At 53.6% G+C, this 8763-nt stretch overlaps 1 protein-coding gene across 1 annotated transcript; it reads left to right on the top strand.

Moving 5' to 3' along the window:
* The first annotated feature begins 4847 nt into the window (after positions 1–4847).
* Positions 4848–8470, top strand: LOC117187782 (inactive tyrosine-protein kinase RYK-like). The gene is made up of 7 exons (XM_033390620.1): positions 4848–4881; positions 6609–6736; positions 6836–7073; positions 7153–7321; positions 7388–7545; positions 7630–7784; positions 8273–8470. The coding sequence occupies exons 1-7, from the start codon at positions 4848–4850 to the stop codon at positions 8468–8470; spliced, it is 1080 nt and encodes a 359-aa protein (XP_033246511.1).
* Positions 8471–8763: the final 293 nt, after the last annotated feature.

Below are 8763 nucleotides of genomic sequence, written 5' to 3'. Positions count from 1 at the left end.
GGCTACGCCCCACCCCCTTTCCGCCCACTGCCACAACTATCTTCCGCTTGTAAAACTTTAAGATTCCAAAATGTTCAGAGCCAGAAAAGAGACTAGGGAAATGGGAAATGGGAAAGCGAAGGCTACAAACTTTTCCGATTTCGATTTTTATTGCGGCTAGAAAAAGGAAGAGAAGGAATTAAAGTAGAGAAAGAGATGCAGGAGAGGAGAGCATTCCCGTGGAGATTGGGGCAAGTGGAGCAATTGCTGCTGCTTCTTGGCAACAATTTCATTTTGGAGCCACTCTACTGTTCCATTGTCATGCCTACAGCGTAGGCTGCCCCCTGTTCCACCCTCCAAGCTGCCCCATGTTGCAGTTGGAATTCCACTCGAGCTACCTGCACACGAAACCAGCAGGGATTGAGGGGCAGTAGCAGCTGAATAAACAGTGCCACGGAGGGGTGGCGGGGTAGCGGGGATAGAGGGCAAGGGCCAACCACTTGAGCCACAAACATTTCGAATGCCAAAAGTTTTTCCCTTTTCCCAGTTCATAATTTATGCCAAACAAACACATAAATATTACCTCAAATTTATTAAGGCAGCCCCCGATCTCCCCCCTTCCTCCATATGCCACAAATGTCTGTGTGTGTGTGTGGGTGTGTCTGATGTAAGTGAATTCTGACGGAGTCGCCCCCGGATGCAGCCCCTCCAGAATCCTGGAAGCTGTTAATCTCCCCTCAAGTTTATAATTACTTTAGCACATCGGGCAAAGTTTTTATTCCCTGAAATTCTCTAAAATTCGCATTTACAAATTGTTGACTCTGGAAGGGAATCACTCAACCACAGGACCACGCACTCGCCCCCTCCTAGTCCCTCCCCAATCTGCCTCCTTCCGCAGCTTCTTCCACAATATTTGCAACTTCTGTTGCAGCTTCTCGCCTCAAACTAAACTAAATCACTTTCAATTTAAGAGGAACAGGACTTTAACATGGAATACACGGAGAAGGGACGCCGGAAGCGAGGAAGAGCCAGGTGTTCTACACCATCGAGTGGCCAGGAGTGACAGGAGCTACCAACAACACTACAGACCAGAGTAGACAGCACAAGGGAGAGCAGGATCAAGGGCAGTTGACAGAAGCTCAGCCAATAAAAGTCCAGCACAACTCTGCCAGATACGAATGTGGTGGACACGCTGATGCGGCTTGGGGGCGACAGCCGATTCCAGACAGCGAAGGAGGAGCTGAAGCAGCAGGAAGAGCCAGAAAGAGGGGAACAGCAGCAACCGCAAGCAAAACAAAACAGGAAAGTTGAGAGGAGACCAGGAGGGAGCTGGAAAACCCCATAACAGGAGAGGAGAGAGATGAGGATGCTGAAAAGTTACAAATTTCGTCAGACAGCCATCGTCCTGCCATCCCATACCATCCCATCCCACAAAATTCCATCCGTAACTGTTAGCAGCAGTTAAAATTTGATTTTAACGCTTCTTTCAGAGCCGCGTCGCCCGCAGCAGAGGCAACTGGATTCAAATCAGCCACAGCAGGACAATATCCCCGGAGCGGAAGCGGAAGTGTCTCCACCACCCACAGCCGAGGCTTCAATGGGCACACACTGAGATTGGCTGCCAAAGAGTGCACCCGAGGGAGAACGGAGTGGAGCTGTTGAAATTCTGGGCACATGCCCTGGCAATTTATGAACTGCTCCCAGCTCCACAAGGCGTCCTGCCCCACTGCAGCTACTGCATCCTCCGCATAGTTATGGCCTGCTTCAGAGCCCGTTCCCATTCCCTGCCGATGCTGCTCCTCTGCCTCTCGTTGGCCACTTGGCGGACGCCTTTGCTCAGCGCCCATCTGGACATTTTCATCAGCCACCACGAGGTGCTGTTCCAGTTCCAGTCCCCCACTAACCTTAATGGAACCACCTTTCGATTTGGGGACAAACCTCAGACTGACACGCCCCCCTCCACCCCCGCTCCCACCCTGAGCGATGATTAATAGTTTGGGGACAAAGTGCAACAGGACACATTCATTGATCCCCGAGCACGAAAACACAATACCAACACAGGGCCATATCGTAGTCATTAATAGTTCTGAAATTATACTTGACCAGAGAGGGCGGGAGGGGGGAGCAGTGGGAGGTGTATGGAAGTGGGAAAACAGAACAAATCGCACACAAATCGATTTCCGTTCCCCGTTCCCCCCGCCTCGCTGACAGCTGCAAGTAGCTTTTCCTGCCTCCTTCCCCTCCTGCCACCACCCTGCTTAGCCACCCCACACTCCATCACCCCCTCCAGCCCACTTTCCATGTTGTTTTGCTGTTCCGTTCCGTTGTGTTCCGTTTGTTTGTTTTCTTGTTTTCCCGTTTGTTGCTTCACGCGAATTCCTGTTATTGATGGCGCCGGCTCCAGATCGAGCCAAGGCCAAGACGGCCTCTCCTCTGCCCCTCCCTCTTCGTTATCCGGCCATAGACATAGCAGGAATCATTCGGCGTGCCACAGCGGAATGGCCTCCTGGCCGTGCCTGTCGTTTGGCTCGCGATTTTCCTGCTCCTCAGGTTGATTAATGGATCACAGGAATCGGAATGGAAATTGAGAGATGGAGAGGGAGAAGCAAGTGGAGCTCCCAAATTGCGAGCAAAGGGGGGGGAGTGGGCAGAAGTGGAGAGGAGAGGTGGCCTAGTTCCTGGCCGCCAGTCCATCATTCGTCGCTTAGCTGGTCACAGCATTTTCCGGCACTTAACTGTAATTGGAGCATAAAGGCTTCCATCTCATTATGCAGGCTTCGGCTGTGCCCCGCCCCCGCCCCCGCCACCGCCTCTGCCACTTACCCTCCGTTTCCTAGTTGCCGAATCAGAGGCACTTCAATTAGTTGATGGCCCAAAAATAATCCACATCAACATCAAGTGGGAATGGAAATGGAAATGGAAAAGGAGATGGATACTTGATTGATGGATGAATGAATGAGCGGCTCTCCACCGACTCCTCCTCCAGCTCCTGCTGATGCCCTCCTCTACTTGCACCGCCTCCTGAATGCAACCACTCCCCTCCACCCCCTTTGAAGGCTTTCAATTGCATTCGAGGCCGATGGGGCATGAATACAGGCACCTTCCTGTCAACTGCGGCTCACAAAGAGCCTCCTCTCCTCTCCGCCCCCGCCCACTCCCTACCACTGGCCGTCCGTGCAAATCGAATTTCATTAGCGACAACTCAAAAGATTTTCCACTTTGTTTGTTGCTCTTTGGAATTTCCATTGCTCGATTGCTTGGAGTTTTCCCTCTCCTTCCGCCTTGTCGCACTCCAACTCCAACCCCAAGCTCCTTTTCGATTTTTCATCCCTTACCCCTGTCGATGGCTCGTTATGTTTTTAACTACCAGTTAACACCCCTCCCTTTGGTCCTGCTTTGGGGAGGAAAATTAAGAGGCAGCTTGAAATCAAACAAACTGACCCACACAACCCCTGCCACCACCTCCACCTCCACCATTCCCCTCCCCCCTGGCCACTTTCTCCAGCTCCAGCTCCATGTGGAGACCTTTCAACTGGAAGGGCGGCTCGTCATGGTTGCACGACGACCCAGCTCCACTCAGCTCCAGCCCCACATTCAGTTCCAGCTCCAGCTACCTCCTGGTCCCCCCAAAACCATCTTGTTGCATGAAAATGGGACCAAGGACTCCCTCCAGCAATATGAGCCTCCATCCTCGGTGTCTGCCACTGCCATGGAACTGTAAGCAAAGTTCGACGATTGCCGCAGTCCGCCTCTCGATTCCCCGATTCCTGCTCCTTCTGGGCGTGGCATGGTATACCCCTTCCACACCCATCTTCTATGAAGTGACGACAACATAAAAATTAAATATTTCTTACGCTTTTGTTGAAGATTTTCCGTCTCTGAGTTCAATTTCTGTTCTCTTCTGTTGTCCCAGTAACGTGAGCATTTTTCCTCTTTTCCGCATTCGTTGCCAGCGACACCGACACCGTTACCCACACCCACACCCACACCCACACCCACTCCCCATCCCCCTCCCTTCCATCTCTTCAAGACTTTCCCGGTTCAAGGGTGCGTAAAAATGCAATTTCAACAAGTTTCGCTTTGATGTGCACACTTTTCCTTTTTCCTGCGTCCCCCCCTCGGACCAGCTGCCCCTCAGCCCACACTACACCCCCTTTGGGCAGAGCTCAACCTTCAGAGAGTGAACGGAGGAAATTTCCCCTCAAATGAAAAGTTAATGCAAAAGAAAATTATTTTTAATGAATAGAAAACAGTCCGAAAATCTCCACATTAATATGCCCACGCCCCGCTCCACCCTCTGGGTCCATAAGATCCTTCACAGGTCCATTCCAGGGGTGGCTCGACACTTGGATGGGTGTGGCGGGAGGGCCTCGAAATCTGTGCCAATTGGGCGGTTCTCGCCTCTGATTCGAAGGACAATCACAATCACAGGGACCCTTAATCAGCGACAAGGTGCCACTGCAATCCCCAGAGAATGGGGAGTGGAGAGGGGTTAAATGGGATGCTGTCTCCGCACTAATGACACTAATTATCCTCTTAATCTTTTATGTAAATTTTGTCTCTGTGCTCTGGGCCATGCCAGAACTATGTTCCACCAGTCTCCAGGCTCCAGCCAATCCTCTCTAGTCTCCAGCTCCAGCCAAGTCTTCTCCCAGCTCCCTTCCCTGCATCCAAGTTGCGGTTGCAGCGTCACGTGTGTGCGGCGGAGTCATTCAGACAATTGCAATCGCAGGTATTATAATTATGGCAAAGGGGGATCCGCACAGGAGGGGAATCATAAGCGAGGAAAACTTTTGCAGGAAAAGTTCAGCAGCGACTGGCAGGAACGGCAGAAAGGGGAAGTCGAAGGCGAAGGAAAAGCGCGTGATATGAAAGACGAGCAAAGTTTCGACACGGCCAACGGTGGGGGAGGGGAGACACTTGCAGGAGGAGATAGGAGAGGGGGAGGTGTGGGTGTGGGTGGGAATGCCAATTCGGGATGCTCAAAGCGCAGTTGAGGATTGTTGTCCCAAAGAGGCCAATCGAGATGAGGGAACTGAATTAATTGAGGCTGTCGCAAGTGCAACCCCCCACCCCTGGCACCCTTCCACCCTTTGCAGAACGGTTTGTGGGGGATGTCCTTTGACAAGAAATGCCTGAGTGGAACTGTCCTTTTCGCATGTTTGTGCATATTTGATGGCAGTGGAGTCACTTGTGGGCTATGTTTGGGGTTTGATAGGACAGATCACTCCCTGGGAGAGGGAAAAAACAGCTACCAGGTGACTGAAGGACTCGCACTCGCCCATTGCCAAAGCCAAAGCCAAAGGAAAGTGCCACACTTGTCCCACTCTGCCACAGAGTCTGGGGCAACATCAGAGCTGCGTACGCTGTGGGGGGTAAAGCAATTTGGGACTCTAAAACGAATCCAAACTGAAATGGAAATAGCAATAGAAACAGAAGACGGGGCTGAAGATGGAGCTGGAGCACTGGATCAGTCGGAAGATGGAGATGCTTTAAGGAGAGGCCAGGTTGAAGGATGAAAGCGAACGAAAAGCGCTTTTCTTGGTCTGTAATTGGATTTAAAATTGTTTTAAGCAGCACGGAGAGCGCTTTGTTCTATTCCAAATGCACACTACACTCCTTCTGCCCTCTGCCGCTGCCGCTGCCTCTGCCGCTGCCGCTGCCTCTGCCGGAAGCGGAATGGCAACATTCAACATCCGGCGGAGTCTGAGGCGGAGGCACAGCCAGGAGCAGAAGTAGCGGAAAGTTGAAGAGACCAAACAGCACTCCCCCTGCATCGTGAGAGGACGAAGCTTATCCTGATACTCGGGAGTAAATAATGCACCACAATGGGGCGGGGGGATAAGCAGAGCAGAGCAGGGGATGAGGAACAGGAGGAGCAACAATGAAAGCGGATGAAAAAATTTAATTTCACGTCGTTTTAACTCAAGCAGCTCGTCTTTCATTGCCAGCGGGGGGCTAGGCAGGATGGGGAGAGGATTGGAAAGCGTTCCGGACTGAGGCCAGAACTCTTCGGGACTCCCCTGCCCAATGAAAGATGATTCCACAACTCGATAAAGTGGCGGGAGTCGCTGTCGGAGTCGAGCTAGGACAGCATTTGACACCTTTTAATACACCCCTCCCTCCTCCCCTCCCTGGCCAGCCCTTGCCCCAGTATGCCTTCCCTTCCCTCATTTGGCGGAATCCCAGATCCTGCGCCGCGACCCGCATCGTCGTCTGCTGGTGACGGATTCGATTTCGATTATTATTGTGTCTTGGGTTTAGGGTTTTGTTTACCCGCCAGTGCTGTCACCTCGTGCAACACCCTCTTCCTTGCCACCTTTTCCCCCACCCTTCGCCCGTTCCATTGTGTTGAAGAGAAAATCAATTTCCGCTCAAGGGCGCTGGCAAGGGACTTGAGGGGCGAGTAAACAGCAAATGCACAAAGTTTGCTCAGCAGGGGGTGGCCGGGGGGGGGGAGTCCTGGAGCCAGGATGGAGGCCACGCTAATGGAGGGGGTGTGCCAAAGCAAATTGCGAGGAAACTTTCCCTTTATGTCTGCACTGCATCCGTATCCGCATCCGCATCCCCCACGCTCATTCTGATTCTGATTCTGCTTCTGATTCTCTCGCTTCTTTCATCCTTCGCAGGACTCGAGGCGGATCTGTTCTACGTGCACGAGGGATCCATTAACACATACGCGATGCACTTCACCGTCCCGGTGCCCGCGGACGTCCACGAGCTGGAGTTCTCCTGGCAGAGCCTCATCGCCTATCCGGTAAGACACCTGACCTGACACCAGGCACCACCACCACCCACACCCCCACCCCCAATCCATCCAAATCTAACTGGTGGAACCGTCGCCCTCCCCACACAGCTGCCCTACGCCATCAGCATCGAGTACGCCAACGACCAGGACGCCCTGGGCACCCCGACGCTGAGCATCCCCCACAAGGGCCTGGTGCCGCAGGAGATCGAGTCCTTCCTGGTGTACCTCCCGTGCACGGGCAACGCCAGCCTCCAGCTGCCCGTCAACGTCAACATGGTGGTGCGAGGACCCCCGCGCTTCAACGACACCAGGCTCCACTTCAAGCGCAACAAGATCTGTGCCAAGGGTAGGTCTCACCATCGCTCGCACTGCCACAGGGATCACATGCATCTCATCCATCACCATCCATCTCCTCCAATCAACAGGCATCTCACCCGAACCGAACCAATCGCCGGCCCCCGCCCATGCCCCCTCCCAGGGCCCTGCCTTGCTGAGTGCCGCAGCCTGTGCCCTCGGCCTGGTCCTGGCCGTGGGCCTTGTGGCCAGCATGATGTATTTGCGGGCTCGCAAGCAGCTTCGCCAGGACTCGCTTCAGTAAGCTATCCCCTCCATTACTCTCTCTCCTCAGCATCAACACCTCCTCCTCCGCCTCCTCCACAGCACAAGCTTCACCACCGCGGCCTATGGCAGCCACCAGAACGTTTTCATCCGCCTCGACCCGCTCGGACGGCCACCGAGTGCCACCGGCTCCTACGCGACCATCGCCAGCCTCAACAAATACCCCGGGGAGACCAAGAAGTCGTGCAGCATATTCGACCGTGAGTTATCCCAGCCCCGTGCCCCCCTCTCCTCCCACCACTGGCCACTATCCTAACCCCTGTCCTAACGCATCCACTCTACAGGTTTCCGCAGCTCCCCCATCCCGACGCCCTACGCCACCGCCCTGCTGCCGATGGGGGACCAGACGCAGGCCGGAGAAACAATCTACTCGAAGCCAGAGTCGATCTGTCCCTCGAGGATATCCTACTACGCCTCCTCGCAGCTGACGCTGACCCAGGTGAGAGCCGATAGAGAACTATCCCCATTAACAGCCCCAAGGGGGTGGATTGCGATTGGAAATGGGATTCGGACTGGGATCGGGATCGGACAGGGACTGCGAGCTGCGAGCTGCCCACGGGTAAATCAAAGCCTTTGAAATATTGCGGCACGTGGCAGCCAAATGGAGATGGAAATGAATCCCGTTGAAGCAGAGTCTCCTTGCGGGGTTGCCATGGCGCTACTCCACTCTAATTTGTCCGAAGCACCACACGATTGCTCCCCAGGCAGGGGAGGAGGGCGCATCCCACTCCCCCTCCCCCTCCCCTTACTCTTCTTCAACCACCTTTCCTCGACGATAAAAATTAAATTCTAATTTATATTTACGAGCTGATAAAGCTCCCGTAGTGCGTTAACTCGAAACAAGAGCAGAGCCATTCATAAATATGCGGCTTTCCCTGCCTCCCCCTCCCCCACACCCTTCAAGGATGTCTGGTTGCTGCGTCTCAGTCCCCTTTGGCTGGGGCAAGTTCTGTGTGGCACTCACGTACCGGTGCATACCTCATGTGGGACGTGGACGAGCGGGCACAGACGACACAGAAACCCAGTGCCTGGAGAGGTGAAGGATGTGATGGGAGTACTCCCGTGTGGGTAACTGGAGAGTGGAGCGTAGAGAGTGCTGGAGATGAGGAGAAGGTCACTGTTTAGATAAGCGAAAGGTGCTCCATGGAGGCAGAGGCAGACGCAGACAGTCTGCCGCTCCTCGGTATCTTTGCTTTTGTTTCAAATCGAGCGACTGCCACCCACGGGCCCGCCCAAACTAACCCAAACAGCCATCAGAACCTCACTTATCTACCCAATAAATCCCTTAGTTTTCCCTCAAAATGAACCGAGAAATAGCCCCCTTTCCATCAGATGGTTGTGACCCGATGTCTAATGTCCTCCTCCTCTCCCCCTCTAGGGACACAACATTAGCATTTCTTTCGGGAAAGTTAACTTTT

This window comes from Drosophila miranda, chromosome 3 (assembly GCF_003369915.1).
Source record: "Drosophila miranda strain MSH22 chromosome 3, D.miranda_PacBio2.1, whole genome shotgun sequence".
Lineage (NCBI taxonomy): Eukaryota > Metazoa > Arthropoda > Insecta > Diptera > Drosophilidae > Drosophila > Drosophila miranda.
The sequence above is the reverse complement of the archived record's forward strand: the minus strand, read 5'-3'. Positions and strand labels throughout refer to the sequence as shown.